The 22,947-nt window shown below is 42.5% G+C and overlaps 1 protein-coding gene across 3 annotated transcripts in view; it reads left to right on the forward strand.

Annotated features, from left to right (window-relative positions):
- Positions 1-22,947, forward strand: part of Irag2 (inositol 1,4,5-triphosphate receptor associated 2) — a 54,625-nt gene that overhangs the window by 23,186 nt on the left and 8,492 nt on the right. For all 3 annotated transcript variants that reach the window (XM_036180585.1, XM_036180586.1, XM_036180587.1), the window contains 9 exons: positions 4,748-4,788; positions 4,886-4,950; positions 5,104-5,202; positions 6,016-6,089; positions 15,544-15,601; positions 17,387-17,450; positions 17,537-17,564; positions 17,944-18,084; positions 22,238-22,372. In XM_036180585.1, coding sequence (XP_036036478.1) covers positions 4,748-4,788; positions 4,886-4,950; positions 5,104-5,202; positions 6,016-6,089; positions 15,544-15,601; positions 17,387-17,450; positions 17,537-17,564; positions 17,944-18,084; positions 22,238-22,372 — 705 coding nt within the window. The remainder of the gene's footprint in view (positions 1-4,747; positions 4,789-4,885; positions 4,951-5,103; positions 5,203-6,015; positions 6,090-15,543; positions 15,602-17,386; positions 17,451-17,536; positions 17,565-17,943; positions 18,085-22,237; positions 22,373-22,947) is intronic.

Here is a 22,947-nt window from a genome sequence, read left to right on the forward strand (position 1 = left end):
AACTAGGGAGTTCCATGATAGAGCACTTGGGAGGCTGAAACAGGAAGGGTGGACTGAATGTGAGGCCAGCCTGGTCTATATAGTAAGTGGCTGCCTCAAAACGAAATGAAACAACTGAAGCCCTCTCTTCCTCTGGCCTCTGATATGAGCCTACAAAGATACCTGGTAACATATGTGGATTTGCTGGTTCATATTGAAGATTTTTTTAAATTCTATGTGTATTGTTTTGCTGCATATGTGTGTGTGTGTGTGTGTGTGTGTGTGTGTGTGTGTGTGTGTGTTTGTGTGTATCTCACATGTATGCAGTGCCCAAAGACAGCATTGGATCCCTTAGGACTGGAATTACAGACAGCTGTGAGCCACTATGTGGGGCCTAGGAATCAAACACAGGTCCTTTGCAAGAGCATCCTGTGCTCTTAATCACTGAGCTGTCTCTCCAACCTCAAGATTTACACCAGGGGTGTATGTGTGTGTGTGTGTGTGTGTGTGTGTTCCACAGTGTATGTGGGTACTAGCAGAGGCCAGAAGAGGGGGCTCCTCTGGATCTAGAGTTTCAAGCAGCTGTGTGGTTCTCAACATAGATGCTGGGAACTGAACTCCAGTACTATGCAAGAGCAGCAAGTGCTCTGAACTGCTGAGCCATCTCTCCAACGCCATCCTGGCTTCACAGTAAATGCTTACCAATAGTATCTGTGGCTTTGATGAAGAGTCAGAATGATCAAAGGCATTAAGCTCAAAGACTACCTCCCCCACTCAAAGAGCAAAGGACTTGGAGATGAAAATCTGTGTTTATAGTTTAGAAGACGGGACCTGTTTTTCCTCACTTCGGTTCTCCTTCATGTCATGACTTGTTTCTGTATGAGACAGGCTGTCACTGGGAGAGCAGAGTTACTGAGGCAGAGGACGGGATCAATATAATACTGTCTGGGGGATTTTCTGGCCATTGTCAGTCCTGTTTTCTCAGGCTGTGTGTAGGCACAGTATTAATAACCTTGGAGAATAAATCACATTGTCAGCTACAGGATTGGGCCATGCTGATATTGAAGGATAACTCCTTCGAAGTGAACCTTTCAGCGCTGGGTGTGCCCACAGGTCTGAGGGTGTGGTGAGCTTCTGGTTAGAAAGCAAACTGGGGAAAATAAGGAAATTTAAGTCTGTTTCTGTCCCGATTCAGTCGAGCTCTCTTTGGAGAATTTAAATGAACATAGAATCCAGTCTTGGGTCTGTATGAACTCTGGCTACCTGGTTTTTGTTTTTTGGTTTTTTTGTTTGTTTGTTTTTTGTCTTGTTAATTTGACTAGCATTAGCTATGTAAACTCAGTTCAGCAGTAAAATTATATTGGAAACACCTGTCCATCAGGGGAGCCTTTCCATTTATAAGACTGTAGTTAAAGCAGCATTTTATTGAGGACAAATAGCCCTAGAAGATTATCTAGGGTAATGAATTTCTAAAATACCATCTTTTCCTACTGTTCTTTCTATTTATTTTTCTATGTACACATTGAGATTCTCTCTCTCTCTCTCTCTCTCTCTCTCTCTCTCTCTCTCTGTGTGTGTGTGTGTGTGTGTGTGTGTGTGTGTGTGTGTGTGTGTGAGAGAGAGAGAGAGAGAGAAGAGAGAGAGAGAGAGAGAGAGAGAGAGCGCACAGCTTGTGTTTGCTGACCCAGCCCATAGGAGACTGTCTCACTTTGTTCCATACCTTACCAACTCCACCCCATGTCAACTCCTGCTCACAAGAGCAAGGGCTGGGACCTGGGTTTTCATGTAAATGGGACCAGGTCTCTATTTGAATGGATTGTCTGAGAATGGAGAACATTCCTCCTAGGTGTTGGCTTCCTGGAGTGAGCCAGTCTGCCACAAGTAAGTCAGTCTCCCACCCGAATTTCCTCTTTGCTTTTAAACTGTGTTTAGTAGATTCTCCCTCGAAGTCTCTCCAGGTCACAAGGTTGTTGGTGGGGTTAAGGTCTTGAATGAGCATGGGATAATGGTATAAATGGGATTTAAATTACTCCTATCCCACTGCACATACACAGTCGTCTAGAAGGCTTTCTCGCCAACTCTCCTGCACTACAACCCCAGATTTGAAGTGAAGAACAAAAATCCATCCCCTTTGCTCTGGTTATTCTCATGGGATGGATCAGCATGTTGCTGGGCTACACTTACGATAGATTAGGATTGAGTTCTGCTCTGTGTCATTACGTGATGGTTGGGATTTATAAAGAGTTAAATCTGGCTGCTTCTACCATAACCCTTCAAGACCAGGGGGAGACGATGGCCACTCAGTTTGTGAGGTTTCTCTCAGATCACACAGGACATTGTGTAGTCAGTAAATATTTGACATTTGTCAAAAACACTTCTGAGAATGTTTCAGAGCATGAGACAGGAGGTTTTCTACTGTGCAAATGAGGCCCCTCTGACTGCACTGTCTAAGGTTACAAGTGAATACAAGGGGGCGCTGTGGGGTACCCTACAGACGAGACTTGTCCGTGACACTATAGGGACAAATCTACATGGTTGCTATAGTTGTGTTTTGACTTTAAACAGGACAATTAGGCTTTTTAACTAGAAGGCTTGTTAAAAAAAAAAACGTTGTGTGTTGCATTTCTCCCACTTTCAGAACATGAACATACCTCTTCCTACGTTCATTCAGGCATGACCATCAAGGCTCCAGTGGACAGGGCTGTGGTAGTGCTGCAGTTGACCAGTGATGACATGCTGGTCTGTTGAGGAATCTCAAATGTTCTTTAGAGAAATCAATTCTTGACTTTTATGAACTGTGAATGCCTATGGGGTGGAATGATACTTAATCTTCTCCAGTTTTTATAGCTTCATTTCATATACATACTATAGATAAATAAAATTGTAATCACTATGTATTTAAGTAGAGCTAGGGCCAACATCACTTAACTACCTGTAGGTGATACAGTACAATTCTTCAGCATTTGATTACTACTCCAGCTGGCTGTGCAAGCTCTGCATGGAGCAAAACATCTCCAGATGTGAAGCTATCTACAGCTGTCAATCAAACACATTAAAATGCAAGAACAAAAATCAATAAAAGCTATGAAGAAATGATGCAGTAATTTAGGCAGTGATACAGTCTTATTTTTTCAAATTTGAACATTTCTTTTTTCTTTTGTATTTGAGGTAAACACATTAAAATTAATGTTTAATTTTTAAAACATTTATTATGTGTTCATGTGAATGTGTGTGCATGTATATGCAGGTACTTGCAGAGCTGGAAAAGGGGTGTCAGATCCCCTGGAGATGGACTGACAGGTTGGAAGGAGCCGCCATTGAGTGCTGGGAACTGAACTCTCTTAACTGCTAAGCCCTCTCTCCAGCCCATGTTTATTTTTGAATCTTCATCAGTCTAAATAGTTGAGGTACTCTCTTCCCCAATACCCTGCATCAGTGCATACTTGAAGGTATTCTGCAGTGGAGAAGCCACTGTATTTAGTTTAGTGTACTTTAGAAGGCTGGCTGCTTCTCAGGCTCTTGCTAGACTCTTTCTCCCCTGGCCTTGACTTCCTGCATTTCCCCCTGAAAACCCTCTGTATGACAGTTTTGGAAAATGAGATGATACATGTATGTTTCAGTATACACAAGGAGGGCAGAGGCTGGTCCCGGGAGTCATTTCTCTCTTTCCAATGGTTTCTCAGGATTGAACTCAGGTCATCAGACTTGATGTCAAGCACCTTCGCCTGCTGAGTCCACTGTCCACCCCTGGCATTTGTACATCTTAACACACTAAATAGACTGCTGGACTGAGAGTAGGTCAGTGACAGAGCTCTTGCCTGGCATGGCCAAGGCTCTTGGTTGGTCAAGACTGCTAAAACCAACAATGAGATAAACCACAAAACCCAAGCCCTCACTTGGGCTTTCTGTGACTCTGGTCAATGATTTCTTGAAAGCAGCATCCTTCTGTAGAAGCCTGCCCTTGGCTGTAGCCTTTGACGAGTCTGCATCCAATCGGTCTTATACAGTTCATGCACACCTGCATGTAGTTATGTATGTTTTCAATTCACATCGTCTGCATCTGCCTCAGACATGCTAGAATGACGGCAGTTTTGATGTTGGTTTCCCTTCCTAAATGCATAACAACCAGAGCAAGGTCACAGGAAGAGCCCAGGGCTTAAAAGGAAGCACCAGACCAGACCAATGCCTTTTGAAAGAGAGTAAGCCTATGCATAAATCCTAGTGTGGCATACCAGCTCCTTTCTAACATAAATTTAAGGGTTCAAATGAGGCTTACAACTTGCCCCGGCAGTTCAGTAATGCTCCCTTTGAATGGAGTCATGCATGCTGGCTGACGTGATTGTAATCTGTCAGATCCCTGCAGTATGGATTAAATCTAATTTATCTAACAAGAAGCCTAAGAGCCATTTTCAGGTCAAAAGTTTGATGCTGAGTAACGGTCTCTTAAATAAAAATGTCACACTCAGGTAGTGCATCCCTGTAAAGAGAACATGATGTGAGTGTGTGAAATAAAGTCCATCTGCCCTTGGGGTTTGGAGTTTGTTTTGCTCAAGGATGTATCAAGTTTTCTTTAAAGTGAGATATTGTGAGAACGGCTGTGAGGAAGTGTGTGTACGAAGATTCTCTATAAGGTTCCATTCCCCAAACCTCCCCCAGAGCACAGTAACTAGTGGCTTCATTTAAAACTGCTGGGGATGTTTGCCTAAAGCTGCCCTTCTGGGATGGACACTGTCAAATCACTGACCACATGTCTCCTTGTTCCCTGCAGGAGAATGGCCACTTGTATTCTGAGAGCTTGCCACAGCTCAGGTTTGTGATGCTCTTGAACTTGGGTGTATATGCCATTGGTTTTTAAAGGGATTATCTGCCCTACATGTTGAAGATATTTCTTGTATCCTTTCGTCAGGGAGTATCTCACACAATCATCCACTGACCACACTTCATCCTCAGAGAGTCCCGTGACGTCAAGCGGTGAGTAGAGAAGGGGAGGGAAAAGTTGGAGTTCTTATCACAAACTGGAGCCCTGGTCTTTGGTAGCCTGCTAAGGGGTGTGCAAATAAGAGGAGCCTAGGCAAATGCTGCTTTTGCATAGCTCTCATGCTGTCAGCCTCTTCCTGTCGGCAGAATCCGGATCAGACATTTTGCACATGACTTCTGGTGAACCTGACTGCAAATCCCTGTGTGAGAAGGAGGAGGAAGCAAGATCGGCCTCTGCCATGCCAGGTAGGCTGTTAGGGGCTCAAGGGCAGCTAGGCGGCAGCTCTGATACATGACGGAAGGGGCCATCATCTTTCAATTTTATAGACAGAAGAAAAATTACAATATAACAGGCCATAAATATTGCCGTCTGACAGAAACAGGTTAGACTCAGTTAGGTCTCATCATATCAGTCCCAGCTCTAAAATTTAAGGAGAAATAGAACTTCCATGGGGGAGAAATCATATTTTCCAAAAGAAATTGGTATCAATTGTTCTTTACAACACTGCAAAGGGCTATTGTTTCTTGAAGAGAAAAGTACTGAGTGTTAGGGAGTATAGGCAACATTCTGTGCAGTGTGTGCGAAAATGAACAGGTTCCCAAGCACGACGGAGTGTTCCCAAAGTGCCCCTTTCCTCAGCCTGATTGTTGCGAGTGTCCATGCTTTAGCAGAACGTCATGATCACTACCAGCCTTGCATACAGGATTGACAAAACTATCTGTCAAGCTGTATGAATGCCAACTCATAGCCACCTTCCTTTTCTCTACATAGCTCTGGTACTGATCAGTAAGACCTTTAGTAGAAAAAGGGACATTAGCCTGAGAAAGGCTTAGAGAAACACCCTCTGTTTGAAAGGCCGCTCATGCAGACTGGGAGAAGGCCTTGGCCCAGCATCCCTGGCTCTGCACTGGCAGGCATGTGTGTGCTCTGGAACGATCTGATGTCGTCACATGCCAGCCTTTGTCTGCTGGTCTACCCACATCACCACCCTCTCCCTCTCTTCCTCTTTTGATCGGCACTGCTCCCCCAGTCCTTCACCACGTTTCCTCTTCTCACAGGCACCAGCCCAGCTCCCGAGAATGCTGCTGCATGTCGAGACTCTGTGAGTTCGGACAAGGCTGCATCACACCCGGTGAGGGAACCGTCCATGGTAACAGTAAAGGCAGTGACAAGCTATGAGGATCCCTTTGAACTTTCATAATGCTCTTTAAAAGTCTTGTTTTACTCTTTCAAGATATTAGGAAGGAAATAGGAGTTACTAGAATTTAACTACATGGTCAGAGTATTATTGACCTGGATAAGCTTGACGATGAGCCTGAGTGAGGATGACCTTGCTTCGTATTGTCATTCATTCACTCACTCATTAATGCATCAGAGTTCAATCAGAGATAAGATGGTGAATGCATTATTGCATACAGCTACATGGATCAGTAAGGTGTGTGTGTGTGTGTGTGTGTGTGTGTGTGTGTGTGTGTGTGTGTGTGTGAGAGAGAGAGAGAGAGAGAGAGAGAAAGAGAGAGAGAGAGAGAGGCTGATCAGGTGAAGAAGCAGATAGTCAAGGATTATCATGAGATTGGTGACGGTCTGAGAGAAGAACTGACTGGGATGAAAGCCCAAATGGTCACAGGGGAGGCGCTGTGAGAGTAGCATGGCATTCTAAGCCTAACACTAAGCACTCACAAAGAACAGGGAAACGCCTTTGGAGAAGGAAGATCTGCCACGAGTGAGAACAGTTGAAGGCTAGCTAGATGGAGACTTCGGTCTCGCTTCAGGATTCTTCATGGCCCTTCCTTGTATTTCTCTCCTTTTGTTTTATGATTCCATTGTCATGTGCATGAGTGGTCGAAGGGTAACCTGCTATGTGGCCCTCCGAGACTTTTTCTTACACATCACTTCCTCTGTTGTGCATGTGGGGCTGGGAGGCTGCATACTGGATACCTAAGTGTTGTAGCCAGCTCAGTGTAGTATCAAGAACCAAGGGTCAGTGCAGGTAACTCGGGAAAGCTACAGCATGAGGATTTGGGGGCAGTGAGGTCGATAATGATGTTAAAGTCTAAAGGAATAGGGTGACTGATGCTGACGAGCATGTTATCTAGAAATATCCTAGGGCACAATGTTGACCCTAGATGCTTCTGTTTCCCTTTATTAAAAAGGGCAGAGGAGAATAAATTCAGGACCTTTAGTTTTTTGTGAAGACTCTCCTGGGTGTGGATGGGGATTCCTTTCATCTCAAAGGAAGGTGGTCCTGGAGACTTCTTAAGAATGATGGTTTATAAAAACAACAATGGAGGGGTACTAGTTAAAATATTAAGGCCACTCCACATAGTTAAAAGGAAGGTTTATTTTGTGGGGTAACTTACAAGTGAAGGGGTAGGCTACAGCGTCTGGGAAAGGTGTGGTGCAGTCTGGCAGTGTTCTCGGGAGAACTCTGCTTGGTCTACCTCCAGCGTCCAGGGTCCAGGAACCAAGAGAGCCGGCACATCCGAATCCTGGGTCTTCAGGGTTCTCTTTCAGCCCCATCTTGTAGGTGTGACAGTTACAAAGCCTCAATGGGGGTTGGAACTTCCAGATCAAAGCTGGAATGGCTACCCACTACATCGGGGATGGAACAAGTTCCAGCGCTGTTGTCATAGTTCAGAGATGAGAGGAGGTGACCGACATGAGATCTAATTTAAATTACTGTGAATTACTGAAGGACAAGACAATGGTGGGTTCAGATTAGAGTTTAACCCATAAGAATAAATGATGAGAGAAGGGAGGAAGGAAGAAGGATAGACACAAACAAACAAAAACAATGTGACACCGTCAAGCTTCAGGTCGGAGCAAGGCACCAGTAGTCTATAAGATCTTACAACTTAATCAACCCACTTAAGGAGGACACACAGACATCGTGTCATTAGACAGAAAAGCAAGTGTGTGGGTGAGATTTCCCAAGGACTGGCAGGCAGGCTGAAAGTACTGAGGATATGGAATATATTATTATCATCTATTTGCTATTATTTTCATTTTCATTTTTTTTTCCTATAGGAGCTTATTATGTAGCCCAGGCTAGCCTAGAACTTGTGAGGTCTGTCTCAGCCTCCTGAGATTACAGGTGTACATACACTGCCATATTCAAGGATAATAGAGCCTTGATGAACAATCCCAGGTCAAAATAGAGAAGATTGTGCTGGGGGCACGGAGAAGGGCCACTGTCACACAACAGTGGGAGAATGTTGTTAGACGGAAGCCAGGGCAGCCCTGGTCTTCAGGGAGGAGTGATTTGTAGACCATTTTAGATGTTGCTGTGATCCAGTCAGATACAGATGGAAGGTGTTCTGTTTGGTCTGGGGGGGTCCTGGTCCCAGGTGGGGAGATATAGAATTGCAAATGGAGACCACAGCAGCAGCTCCCGGATGCGTGGCTAAGGCAGACAGAAGGCCTGTGCTACACTGAAGGAGAGATGGAAAAATTCGAGCATATTTACTCATTATGAGAGTGAGTGAGGGCTCACCTGTGCTGCTGTAGTGGTTACATCTTATGGAAAACACTAGTCTTTTTAGGTTGATTTCCTTTTTCTTTTATTGAAATTAGATTTTTTTTTTCATAAAATATATTCTGATTACAGTTTCCCTCCATCAACTCCTCCAAGATCCTCCCCACCTCCTCTTCCATCCAGATCCACATCCTTTCGGTCTCCTATTAGAAAACAAACAAGTATCTAAGAAATAATAATAAAATAATATAAAGCAAAACCAAGTCAGAATAGGACAAAATAAACCAAAGAAAAAAAGCTAAAGAAACAAGAACCACATAGAGACACGGAGATATACATTCACACACACAGGGATCATACAACATGAAAAGGAAGTCATAATATATACCAAAGGGCTTACAAAGTAAAAAATAAATAAAATATAAAAGTGCTGACACATTATGAAACAAAGAACCTGCAAAGATGCCCCCGAGTTCGTTTTGTGTTATTCATCCTTTGCTGGGCATGGGACCTACCGTTGAGAGTGATTTGTTTCCCCAGTAAGACTACCTTGGAGAAAACTAATTTTTCATTTGCAAGTGACTGTCAGTTGGAGGTAGCTTCTGAATTAGGATCAGGGTGAGTGTCCACTTCTTTTTTTAAATAGATGAATAATTGTAGTTATAAGTTTCTCCAGGCTCACCCGGCCCTTTGGTCCCGCATTTCTCAGGTCCTGCCCGGCCTGTGGTCTCATGTTTCTCAGGTCCTGCCCAGCCCCATGGTCCACAGCTGCTTATAAAATAATTAACCAGAGGTTTACTATTAATTGCAAATTATATGGCCTGTGGGTCAGGCTTCTTGTTAGCTAGCTCTTATAACTTAACCCATTTCTATTAGTCTGTATGTTGCCACATGGCTGTGGCATTACCAGTCTGCAGGCATCTTGTTGCTCCTTGGGCGGTGGCTGGCATCTCCTCCCTCTTTCCTTTCTCCTCTCATTATTCCTCTTGGATTTCCCACCTGGCTTCATCCTGCCCTGCCATAGGCCAATGCAGCTTTACTTATTAGCCAATGGAAGTAACACATATTCACAGCATATAGAAAGATATCACAGAGCAAGTAATATTCCATCATGTAAATGTACCACATTTTCTTTATCTCTTCTTCTGTTGAAGAACATATAGACTGTTTCCAATTTCTGACTATTATGAATAGAGCAGCAATGGACATGGTTGAGCAAGTGTCTGTGTGGTAGGATGGAGCATCCTTTGGGTCTATGCCCAGAGTGGTATAGCTGGATCTTGAGGTAGATTGATTCCTGGCTTCCTGAGGTATCGGGACACTGATTTTCATAGTGGCTGTACAGGTTTGCACTCCCACCAGCAATGGATGAGTTCCTGTCTTTCTTACACCCTCCCCAGCATGAGCTGTCCTTTGTGTTATTTATCTTAGCCATCCTGACAGGTGTACGATGGAATCTCAAAAGTAGTTTTGATTTGCATTTCCCTGATGGCTAAGGATGTTGAACATTTCATTAAGTGTTTCTCAATCATTCGAGTTTCCTCCTTTGAGAATTCTCTGTTTAGACTTGTACTCCCATTTTAAATTGGGTTGTTTTCTTGATGTCTAGTTTCTTGAGTTCTTTATATATTTTATAAATAGCCCTTTATCAGATGTGGAGTTGCTAAAAAGTCTTTTCCCATTCTATAGGCTGCCACTTTGTCCAGATACCCATGTCCTTTGCCTTACAGAAGCTTTTCAGTTTCACAAGGTCCCCATTCATTAATTGCTGTTCTTAGTGCCTGAGTTATCAGTGTTCTGTTCAGGAAATATTTTCCTGTGTCAATGAGTTCAAGACCATTTCTCACTTTATCTTCTATCAAGTTGTGGGTATCTAGTTTTATGCTGAAATCTTTGATTCACTTGGAGTTGAGTTTTGTGCCACATGATAAATATGGATCCTATTTGCATTCTTCTATATGCCGCTGTCCAGTTTGGTCAGCACCATTTGTTGAAGATCCTGGCTTTTTTCTAGTGGGTATTTCTGGCTTCTTTATAAAAAATCAGGTGTCGATAGGTATGTGGATTTTTGTTTGGGTCCTCAATTTGATTCCATTGATCAACATGTGTGCGTGTGTGTGTGTGTGTGTGTGTGTGTGTGTGTGTGTGTATATGTGTGTGTGTGTGTGTGTGTGTGTGTGTGTGTACCAATACCATCATGTGTTTTGTTTTTTAACTATAGGTTAGTAGTACAACTTGAAATTGGGAATAGTGATACCTCTTGCAGTTCTTGTATTATTTAGTTTTTTTTTTTTCCCCGTTTCTTTTTTTTTGTTGTTGTTGTTGTTGTTTGTTTGGTTTTTTTTTTTTTTTAGCTATCATGGATTTTTTTGTGTTTATATATGAAGCTTTCAAGATCTGTGAAGAACTGTGTTAGAATTTTATGGAGATTGTATTAAATCTGTATATTGCTTTTGATAGAATGGTCATTTTTACTTTATTAATCCTATGGATCCATGAGCATTAGAGATTATTTTACCTTCTGTTACCTTCTTCAATTCTATTCTATTGATCAATGTGTCTGTTTCCATGCCCAAACTGTGTTGCTTTTATTGCTAAAGTTCTGTAGTACAATTTGAGATCAGGTATGGTGATGCCATCCTGATGGTTTGGGGGTCTTGTTGTTTTGTTTTTATCATTCAGGATTGTTTTGACTATCCTGAGTTTTTTGTGACTCCACATGAAGCTGAAATTTTTCCTTTCAAGATCTATGAGGAATTATGTTGGAATTTTGATGAGGATTGCACTAAATCTGCAGAAATGCTCCTTCTGTTTCTATTTTATAGAATAATTTGAGGGGTATTGGCATTGATTATTCTTGGAAAGCCTGGTAGAATTCTGTGCTCCAGCCATCTGGCCCTGGGATATTTTTGGTTGGGAGACATTTAACTACTGCTTCCATTTCAGTGGGAGTTACGGTCTGTTTAAATTGCTCATCTGATCTTGATTCAACTTTGGTAGGTGAATATATTGAGGAATTATCCATTTTTTTTAAATTTTCCAAGTTGATGGAGCATAGGTTTTAAAGTATAAGACTTCATGATTCTCTGGATTTCCTTGGTATCTGTTGCTATGTCTTCATTTTCTTCTCTAATTGTATGAATATGGATCTTGTTTCTTCACCTTTTACTCAATTTGGCTAATGGTTTATTAAACTTATTGATTTTTCTCAAAGAGCCAGCTCTTTGTTTCACTGATTCTTTGTATTATTTTCTTTGTTTCTATTTGATTACTTTTAGCCCAGAGTTGATCATTTCTTTCCATTTCTTTTGGGTGTGCTTGCTCCTTCTTGTTCCAGAGGTTTCGGGTGTGCTAGTGTGAGATCTCTCCAATTTTTTTTTTTATGTAGGCACTTATTGCTATAAACTTGCATCTTAGAACTGCCTGCATTGTGTTATGTAAGTTTGGGTATGTTATATATTCATTTTCATTCATTTTTAGAAAGTCTTTACTAAATTTCTGTCTCAATCCGCTTTTCATTTAGTAGTGAGTTATTGAGTATCTATGAGTTTGTAAGCTTTCTGTTGTTGTTGTTGTTGATATCCAATTTTAATCCATGGTGGTCAGATAGGATGCAGGGTCTTATCAATTTTCATCTATCTGTTGAGACTTGCTTTGAGACCAAGTATGTAGTCAACTTCAGAGAAAGTTCTATGAGGTGCTGAGAAGAGGGTATATTCTTTTGTGTTTGGGTGAAATATTCTGTAAGTATCTGTTAGGTCCTTTTGGTTTATAATGTCTGTTAGCTCCACCATTTCTCTGTTTAGTTTTTTTCTGAATGACCTGTCTATTGGCAGGAGTGGGGTGTTGAAGTCATGCACTATCACTGTGTAAGAGTCAATATGTGATTTAAGCTGTAGTAGTGTTTATTTTACAGACTTGGGTGCCCTTGTGTTTGGTGCACAGATGTTAAGAATTGCAATGTCCTCTTGGTGGATTTTTCCTTTGGTGAGTATGTAGTGTCCTTCTCTATCTCTTCTGATGAGTTTTGATGTGAAGTCTATTTTGTCAGATATTGAAATGATGACACTGGCTTGGTTTCTTAGGTCCATTTGCTTAGAATCTTTTTCCATCCTTTTACCCTGAGGTGATGATGTTCATCTTTAATATTACAGTGTGTTTCTTGGATGCAGCAGAAGGATGGATGCTGTTTTTATATTTAAGATATTACTCTTTTTATTGGTGAATTGAGATAATTGATGTTGAGAGCTATCAATGAACATTGTTGATTCTTGTCATTTTGTTGTTGTGGTGTGGGTTCCCCCTCCCCCTTTTGATTTAATGGTCTGGGATTATTTATTCCTTGTGTTTTCTTGGGTGTGGGTAACCTCTTCATGTTGAAGTTTTCTTCTAGTACCTTCTATAGGGCTGGATTTGTAGACAGATACTACTTGAATTTGGTTTTATCATGGAATATCTTTCTCTCTTCTATTGTTACTAAAAGTTTTGCTAGACATAGTAGTCTGGGCTGGCCTCTATGGTCTCTTAGAGTCTACAGCACATGTGTCCAGGCCTTTCTGGCTTTTAGAGTCTCCCTTAAAAAGTCAGGTGTAGAGCCAGGCAGTGGTGGCGCACACCTTTAACCCCAGCACTCGGGAGGCAGAGGCAGGCAGATCTCTTGAGTTTGAGGCCAGCCTGAACTACAGAGTGAGTTCCAGGACAGCCAAGGCTATGCAGAGAAACCCTATCTGGAAAAACAAACAACAAAACAAAAGCCAAGGGTTATTTTAATAGGTCTGCCTTTATATGTTAATTGGTGTTTTCCCCTTGCAGCTTTTAATATTTGTTCTTTGTTCTGTATGCTTAGTGTTTTGGTTATTATGTGCCAAGGGAAATTTCTTTTCTGGTACAGCCTATTTGGTGTTCTGCATGCTTCTTGTACCTTGATAGACATTTCCTTCTTTAATTTATGGAATTTTCATCTATGATTTTGTGCCTTTGACCCAGTTTTTTCTCCTTCCTCTGTTCCTATTTGGTCTTTTCAGTGTATCTGAGATTTCCTGGATGTTTTTTGCCTTCTTTTTTTTTAGATTTGACATTTTCTTTGGCTGAGATATCCATTTCTTCTATCTTATCTTCAATGCCTAAGATTCTCTCTTCCATCTCTTATATTCTGTTGATGAGGTTTGCTTCTGAGGTTCTTGTTTGAGTTCCTAAATTTTTCATTTCCAGTTTTCCCTCAGTTTAGGTTTTCCTTACTAATTCTATCAGGGCAAAAAATTATCCACAAAGAGACAAGAATGAAATTCTTCTCAGCCAAATTGTATCGTAACTGGTTCTGGACCAGGACTTGTAGAGTCTGGCCCAGATCAGTTTACTTTAGCCATTTTTAAGCACAGCACAATTTTGAAAAAGGTGTTCAGAGAATTAACTCAGTTCCAAGTGCACAACAATTTAAGACATGTTTACATTGAGATTCCTTACAAAGTACATCTGCCTTTCACAAGAATGGGTACTGTTGACTCAGAGATAGTGTCCAAGATTCAGGGTGTAGGGAGTTTGAGTGAGGTAAACTGTGGGTGTCAGGATTGGCCTGGCCTAAGATAACACAGAAATCACTTAGGCTGTTATAAAGCACATGTGACATCACTTGTAAGAAGGGGTTTTATGGTCTAAAAGCATGCTCAAGATTTAGGGGGAAAGGTCTTGCATAAGTAGAAACATAAATTCTGGAAGATATGGCAGAGCCTGTCTCAACAGACAGCAAAGGGTCACCAGGTTATAAAATGACATCATCCTAGTTCCTGGAAGAGAGCTACACACTTCATTCCTTTGAAGATGTAAGCTGTGTATTAAACTTTCCTGGCTTCTCCAGTGCTTACGTGTGTGCATAAGGCACTTTTGCCCTCTATACCCCTGGGACACACATGATTATTATATAACACCTGATTAATGGTCTTAAAACATATTTGAATGAAGCTATCCATTCAATTTCATTTTTTTATATAAGATCTTTATTGACAGATAATTCACATAGTATATAATTTTTTCTGTTTGCACAATTTGATAGACTTTAGTCCAGCATCCTCATAGGCCCATGACACCATCACCACTTCCTGTTTTAGAACATCGCTGTCTTCAATCCCCCCCCCCCACTTTTTTTGAATGCCGAATGCCGTTTATTGAAGGAGGGAGGAGGTCTTAAATACAGGCTTACAGCACAATGGGAGAACCCTGGAGGGCAGAAGTTTGCTTCTGATGTGGTTTTTTGTTTTGTTTTGTTTTGTTTTTTAAGTTGAGGATTGAACCCAGGGCCTTGCGCTTGTTAGGCAAGTGCTCTACCACTGAGCTAAATCCCCAACCCTGCTTCTGATATTTTACAATCTTGCATCTAAGCTGTTAATACCCAATATGCTGGATACATAGACAAGGAGCTTCCCTTAAGCATTCAGGAGGGTGGAATTTCACAGGGAATTAGCATAGGTCAATTTCATTTTGATTCAGGTAATCCTAGCACTTGGCTGCCTGAAGCACAAGTTTCAGGCTAGTACAGGCTCATGGTCTGCATACTGAGATCTTGTCTCAAACAACAGCAAAACAACTAAACCATTCTCTCTCTCTCTCTCTCTCTCTCTCTCTCTCTCTCTCCTGTGTGTGTGTGTGTGTGTGTGTGTGTGTGTGTGTGTGTGTGTGTGTGTAATGAAAGTCTAACAGGACGGATCTTGACGGGCATATGTTTCCATAGAGCTATGTAGGGTGCCCCTTGCTATAGCCTGAGATGGCGCTGTATACCTCCCTCCCCACACACTGTGCTGTGTTCTTGGTTGAGAGGGCCCTCTGTGCTGGGGCCCCTGGTGGCTCTCTTCTCTGCATGCACATCTCTGAGTTCCTTTGTGACAGCTTGTGTCCCTTTCATAGCCTCGTATGTTTATGTCACTTTGGCTTCAGCTGGACTCTTGGAGCTGGTCCTGTCTCTGCCCGCCTTTACTCCCATTCCCGGAGTTCTGCAGAGTGACTTTGATATATGTAGACAGGAGAGGAAGAGGACAGGAGAAGACAGGAAGCACAGAGAGGTTTGGTTCTAAAGAATGTCCATCCCACACATGCCGATACAAAGTTCTTCCCATTTTAGGAAGCAGGAGAGGGACTCACAACTGTAGAAGACGGAGGGAAGGGCTGCACCACAGGAGGTAAGGCGTACCCAAGTGACCTCTGCATGAACTGCTAGCGAGGGGTGGTACTTTGTCGGTAAAGTTGTGTCTGCCACCAACAATACATTCGGCATCCTGGTCAAATCTTGTGTCTATTTTCAAAAAGCCACAGTGGCATCGCATTCCCCGGTGGGCCCTGCACTCTTCCAACAGTAGCTGTCTGAAGTCAAAAGTAAGCCTGTGTTGTGAGCTAGCCGACACTACTTCGAGGTTTCAGTCCCTCACATGAAAGTAAATATGCCAAGATTCACAAAATGGGCCAGCCTGCCTCCTCCTTCAGCATGACTTCCCAGGGGTAGCACACTGGCATCACTGACTCCAGGCTAGGTCTGTCTCTGCTTCTGTGATCTCTGTAAGGTAATTAAACTTCTGCTTTCTCTTTTGAAAAATGGAAATGCTGACTAAAAAAATAACTATATTAGGTTGGGGACATGTCTCAGTTGATAAGGTACTTACTTGCTTAGCGTGCATGTGGGACCTTGGGTTTGATTGTCCAGCATCACATAAAATAGGTCTGGTGGCTCACACCTCTAATAGTGGCACTCTAGAAGTGAAGGCAGCAAGGTCAGAAACTCAAGGTCAGCCTTAGTTATATAAGGTGCTCACAGTCAACCTGGAGTACATGTGACCCTGTCCTCAAATCCTCCCAAAAAACAAACAAAAAACCAACTCTCCCCAAAATGAAAACCAAACTAACAAACCTTATTGAGATAATACTGTAGTCATACTCTGAATACTAAGCTATGTTATCTGCATAATTTCAGCCTTCCAAATGCAAGGCAAGGCAGGTAAACAGTGGTTCCATAGCTTCAGAAATATAGTGCAACTATTTGCCACTGAGGGTTCACTGTGACATCCCCATGTAACTCAATAGTTACATAAAATCACATCCTATCGTGTAGATGGTTTGACAAGGTTGTGGCTTGGTCACATCACATGTCTGAGAGTCAAAGCTTGGCTGTAGACCAAGTGTTGCAAGTTTAAAGCCAACATCGTTCATATTGCAAATGTCACAGAGAAAACTGTCACAGTAGAAAAATTGTCCTGGAATGGCAAGGTTGATGCCATGCTTATCAACGCTCTTTGGGTCAGTTGCTTTTCTTGGAGCTGTAACAAAATGCCCGACCAAAGCAATTTATAGGAGGGAAGGTTTGTACCTTGATGGAGACCAGTCTATTAGTTGTGATGGGGAAGACATGGTAACAGGGGCAAGAGGCAGCTCGTCCCCTTGCATCCACAACCAGGAAGCAGTTGAATGCTGGTACCCAGCTTGCTTTCTGTTCATTTCATCTGGGACTCCAGCCCATGGGATGGTGTCCCCCCACCCCCAGTTAGAGGTGGCATCATAGGTCTTCTGACCCAGCCTAGGCGCTCCCTCACAGATGTGCCTGGAGTTCTGTTTCCAGGGTGATTCTAGGTCCCATCAAGTTGACAAACACTTGTGATCATCAGTGATGTTTAATTGCTGAACCAGCACAGCAGGGGTGTGCATTAACAGTGGGCCTCATGCCCTGCACACTGAATGCCAAGAGGACCTCTTGGTCCTCTGACTCTGGGCCGTCTTTGGCTTCCATGCACTACTGACACACTGAAGTATAAGTCTGTGTGTTCCTGGAGGCTCTTATTGGATAAGCAAGTGCCTTGGCTGCCTGTCAACTCAGACATTTAAATGAAACATTCTTTTAAATGAAGCTAAGACATAAGGGCATTGGGTGAAAATGGGCTTTGGGATGTTAACTGTTTCGGATACTTGTCTTTCCATAGAAACTGAGATTTCCTTACCTCCCAAAGCACCTGTGAAGTTAGTTAACTTTCCACAGAGTGAGAAGTAAGTGTCCTTTCCATCCATGCTTGGGGTCTTTATCTTTCTCCTGGGTCATACATATGTGAGAAAGTTCTTTGTCTCCTCTGCAGCACTTCAGCTAGTGAGAAGGAGGTGGAGGTGAGTTTAACGTCTGCCTTTCTACTTCCCCTTCCTCCTCTCCCTCCCCTCCCCTCCCCCTCTCCTTATGGTCCCCCTCTCCTTTTCCCCTTCCTCCCTTCCCTCCTCCCCCTTCCCCTTCTCTAACCACTCCCCTTCCCTATTTCCCCCCTTCCTCTCCCCTCCCCCGCCTTTCTCTCCCTCCCTTCCCACCACTCTGCTCCCTCTTTCTGTCCCTCTCTGCACTTCAGATGGTCCCATCATGGTCTCACACAAGCCACTTATGAGACTAGGTGCAGGCAGAGCTGTGCTCCAGCCTAGGATTCTGGGGAGAAGGATGCCCCCACTTCATAGACCTCCTCTAACTTCTCTCCTTGTCCTCACGCTGTTGTGGCCACAGGCAGAATTTCTCAGGTTATCCTTGGGACTTAAGTGTGACTGGTTTACACTGGAGAAGAGAGTCAAGCTTGAAGAGAGGTCCCGGGACCTGGCAGAGGAAAACTTGAAAAAAGAAATCACGAATTGTTTAAAGCTTTTAGAGGTGAGTGAATGCTTGGGGACCGGCAGTCACATGCTTACCCCTCCTTCCCCCTTTCCCATCCCCTCCCTTCTTCCTATTCTGTTTTTGAGATAGACTCTTGCTGTACAGTTATATAGTCCTGGCTGGCCTGCTACTCAGTATGTATACCAGTATGGCTGCATGTCAATCTCCTGCCTGAGCCTCTCAGGACCACAGTTCTGAGCCACATGACCAGCCATTGAGTTACACTCTTTTTTTCTCTTGTACATGGTATAGGAGTCTAGTTCCATACTTAGGCATATGGGTATATACAATTTTCTCAACACTATTTCTGGAAGACATATCCCTTCTCCATTGTGTATTTTTGGTTTCCTTCTCAAAGTCATTTCACCATAAAAGTTGTTGTCTTGGCCTTCTGTTGTGTGCTGTATGCCCATGTTTGTTCCGGTACCATCCCACTTGAATTACTGAGGCATATGATATGTTCTTTAAAAATCATTTTATGGGCTGGAGAGATAGCTCAGAGGTTAAGAGCACTGACTGCTCTTCTCCACACCACTGGAGGTGGAGGCCAGTTGAGGGAATTTTCTCCTTCCACCATATGGGTCCTGGTGTTTGACCTCAAGTCATTCAAGATGGCAACATGTGCTCTTACTGAGCCATCTCACAACTGTGTAGTATGTCTCAAAATCAGGAGGCATAGGCTATTCGCTGTTCCTCGATAGACTACATTTATTGTAGGATAGTTTTTTGTACCAGGCTTTTTCTCTTGGGCCACCAACCAGCTCCCAAATCATGACACAGAGATTTAATATTAGTTATGAATGCTCAGCCTTAGCTTATGCTTGTTTCTTGCTAGTCCTTATATTTTAGCCTGTTTCTCTTCATCTATGTTTTGCCTCAAGGCTTTTTACCTTTTCTTTCTGTATGTCCTACTTTTTTTGCTGCTGGTTGGCTGGCGGCTGCCTGGCTGGCCCTGGGTGTCTGTCTCCCTCACTTTCTCTCTTTGTTCCTCCTCCTCTCCTATTTATTCTCTCTGCCTGCCAGCGCTGCCTACCCCTCTCCTGCCTAGCTATTGACTGTTCAGCTTTTTATTATACCAATCAGGTACCTTAGGCAGGCAAGGTGAAACAGCAACACATCTTTTCATAATTAAACAAATGCAGCATAAACAAATGTAACACATCCTTATATCATTAAACAAATGCAGAATAAACAAATGTAACACATCTTCACATAGTTAAAGTAATATTCAGCAACATGAACAAATGCAACATATCTTTACACAATTAAGTATTCTACAACATTTTTTTCTTTTCTATACTTTCTAGTAGTAGGGATCCAAAATCAGAATCTCACAAATGTGAAACATGTATACTACCACTGAGCTGTGCCTCCAAGCACCCACATTTTTCTATTTCTGCTCACCCCCAGATAATATTGTTGAAATTCTGATAATAAATTGTCACAGAATCTATAGATTGCTTGGCTCATCAGGTCTAGCCACCCATGAATGCAGGATGCCTTTCCGTTTGTGTCTTTGTTTTGTAGATTTCAAGGTATAAGTCTTCTGCCTCCTTACTTTGGCTTATTTCTGAGTATTATATTCTTTGTGATACAGTTTAAAATAAATAGTTTTCCTAGTTAATTATTTTAAAAGGTGTCAGTACACAGAAACATAACTGATTCTTGTATTAGTTTTGAATATTGTAATTTTTGCTGAGTTTATTAGTTTGAAAGTTCTGTTCTGCCTATAGGGTATACTGCAGATAAAAATCACACTGTGAACAGAAATATTTTTATCTCTTAGCTTCTATTTGGGATTCTTTTAAAATTATTTTTTCTTGCCTAATTGCTTTGGCTGCAGAACCAATGCCATAATATGTTGCATAGAAGTGTGGGTGTAGGTCCTTGGCTTGTTCTTAGTCATAAAGAGAGGGTCATCTTCTGCCATTAACTCTGACATTCACTATGAGTTTCTGACCTGACTTCTATTATGTTGAAGTTACTTTCTTCCTATTCTTGTAATGCTTTTAAAAATGTTTTTAACAATCACAGATTCATCTTTTCAGATGTTTTCTGATTCTTTTGCTATAATTTTGTGACTTTGTCTTTTCTATCAGTGTTGTATATTGTCTCAAATGAGTCTCATATATTGAACTAATCTTGTATTCTAGCAATAAATTCCACCTGGTCATGATGTACTGAATTCAATATTTTGCTAAAGACTTATCATTAAAATTCCTCAGGGTTAGTTATTAATCTGTTCTTGCAACATCTGTCCAACCTTAGTATTGAGGTAATAAGTTCTCATAGAATGAGCTTGAAAATATCTATCTTCTTGAGTGTTTGGGAAGGATTTTACATGTGTTGGCATGAGTTTTTTGTTTGTTTGTTTCATAGAATTCCTTAAGGAAGTCATTTTTCCCAGGCTTTTCTTTGTTGAATGGCTTTTTAATCACTCATTAGGTCTTGTCAAGTTATTTCCTTATGTTTCTGCTGTAATTAGCAACATTCTATTTTGTTTACAACTCACCTCTGCTCTTCCCTTCTCATCTGGAGGTGATCACTAAAACCACTGTAGGAAGCTACATCTCTGACAAGCCATTGCTGTTAGCCAACAACCTCTCAGCTGCAACTTAGACTCATCTGTGTGTTCCAAATGTGGCTGCCATCCACTGTGCCTGTGTGAGAACAAGGTTGGAGTTAGCTGCCTGTCATGTTGTAGTAGTATTTGAAAGGACGTAAACAGCAAACCAGAAAGGCCAAACTTTTGCATTTTCAGGATTATTAAGCAAACCACCATTTGTGGTGCTTGGTGGTATGACTGGTGGAACATCTTCCAAATGCTAGCCACGCAGCTTGATGGCCCCTCTTCCAGAGCTCATGGCACTTTAGATCTGGACAGCTGTAGACATGTTCACTCACACAGACAGTGAGAGGTAGCTTGTTTACTCTCAGGTCTGTTCTTCATCCCTGCTGGAAAGGATGCCTTAAAAGGCACCATCAAGATAAAGGGCATGAGTTTGGGTGAAGCAAAATAGCATGTGTGCCCAGCCAGCCTGGCCATACCTAGTCATAAGAGAGGATACTGGCTGTTCTTCATTTATTTCATTTATTGTGATGAAACACCTGATGGAAGCAATTTAAGGAAGAAATAATTTATTTTGGCTCAAAGTTTAAGACCATAGTTCACCATGAACAGAAGGTATGGTGACAGGAACAGCCCAAGCCATGATGTCAGGTGCATGAGGCAGTTGGTCACATGGGATCCAGTCAAGAAGTGGTCAAAGATGAACGCCGGTGCTCAGTTTTAGTTACTGTTCTATTGCTGTGCTAAGACACCCCAACTGAGGTAATTTATAGAGGAAAGAGTTTATTGTGGTTTACCATTTCAGAGGGTAAGTCACTGACCATCATGGCAGGGAGCATGGCAGCAGGCAGGCAGGCATGGTGCTGGACCATGGCTGAGCTCACATCTCATCCTTGAGGACAAGACAGAAAGACCTAACTGGAAATGTGTGGGCTTTCGAAACCTCAAAGCCCACCCCCAGTGATGTACCCCCTCCAACAAGGTCACACCTCCTAATCCTTCCCAAACAGTTCTAACAACTAAGGACCAAGTATTCAAATGTATGAGCCAATGGGAGCCATTCTTATTCAAACCACTATAGTTGGCTTCCTCCTCCTCCTCCTTCTTCAGTCAGGAGCCCCAGGCATGGGATGGCATTCCCCACATTCAGGGCTGATCTTCCCTCCTCTCCAGAAGCACTATCACAGACACAGTGGTGTGTCTCCTAGGTGATTCTAAAATCAGTCTCAAACAAGTTTGAATTATTGTGATTCTCCTCTCAAAATGCCTATCTGTTGTCGTCTGTGTGATACATTCCACTTATGGGTATTGTCTGCTTATCTGTTTCCTGTATTGTGAACCATGGAGGAAAGCCATCAATGCATGCTGGGGTAAAGCTGTGAGTACCCATGAGGGTGATACAGTAGAAAGCGAAAGACTAGGCATTGTGTACCTGTGACCTGACACAGCAGTTTTTATGCCTTTCAAGGTTGGACTTTGGTGGCACTTTCTGCTCTCCATCAGAATGCTTAGATCCAAAAGTGGTTTAGTCAGTGTGAGAAACTCTATTGGGTGTGTTTTAATGCTTGGCTTTCCATGCAGTCATTAGCACCTCTGTGTGAAGACGACAACCAGGCTCAGGAGATCATTAAGAAACTGGAGAAGAGTATAACATTTCTCAGCCAGTGCACAACACGTGTGGCCAGCAGGGCAGAGATGCTGGGGGCCATCAATCAGGTAACAGTGAAGTGGAGAGGATCTGTGCCTCCACAGAGCGTGGGCTCATTTCTAAGAATATGTTTCAGAACACTTCTGTGCATCCATGTGTTGGTTTAAGCCTTTAAACCCAGCACTCAGGATGCAGAGGCAGATGGGTCCTTGTGAGTCCAAATCCAGCCTGGTTTACAGAGTTCTAGGCCAGCCAGGGTAACTTTGCTACTGAGAAAACTTATACAAAAGGAGGAAGCTACCCCAGGCTTGAGCCTACTATCAGATTCTACCTGCTGCCCTCCTTCCCACAGCTCTAGACAGTCACTCTCCTGTATGCTCTAAGGGCAGCCATCTTGCCTATATACACAATCCCATCCTTTCCCAATTCATATAGAAACGTGAGCCTAAATTCTGTCAATTAAACCCTGCCCTTTTCAGATCTTCCTAGTCTATGGAACCATCCCATAGTACAGGTGCACATTGTTTTTAAGATGGAGGGCCAGAGGTGGTATGAATCCACCTCTTCTTTGAAAAAGAATTACTACAAACAATAGAAATGGCCCCACCCCTTCTCTCAGACCTTCTAGAGCTGAAGATCTGAA

Source organism: Onychomys torridus, chromosome 3 (assembly GCF_903995425.1).
Source record: "Onychomys torridus chromosome 3, mOncTor1.1, whole genome shotgun sequence".
Lineage (NCBI taxonomy): Eukaryota > Metazoa > Chordata > Mammalia > Rodentia > Cricetidae > Onychomys > Onychomys torridus.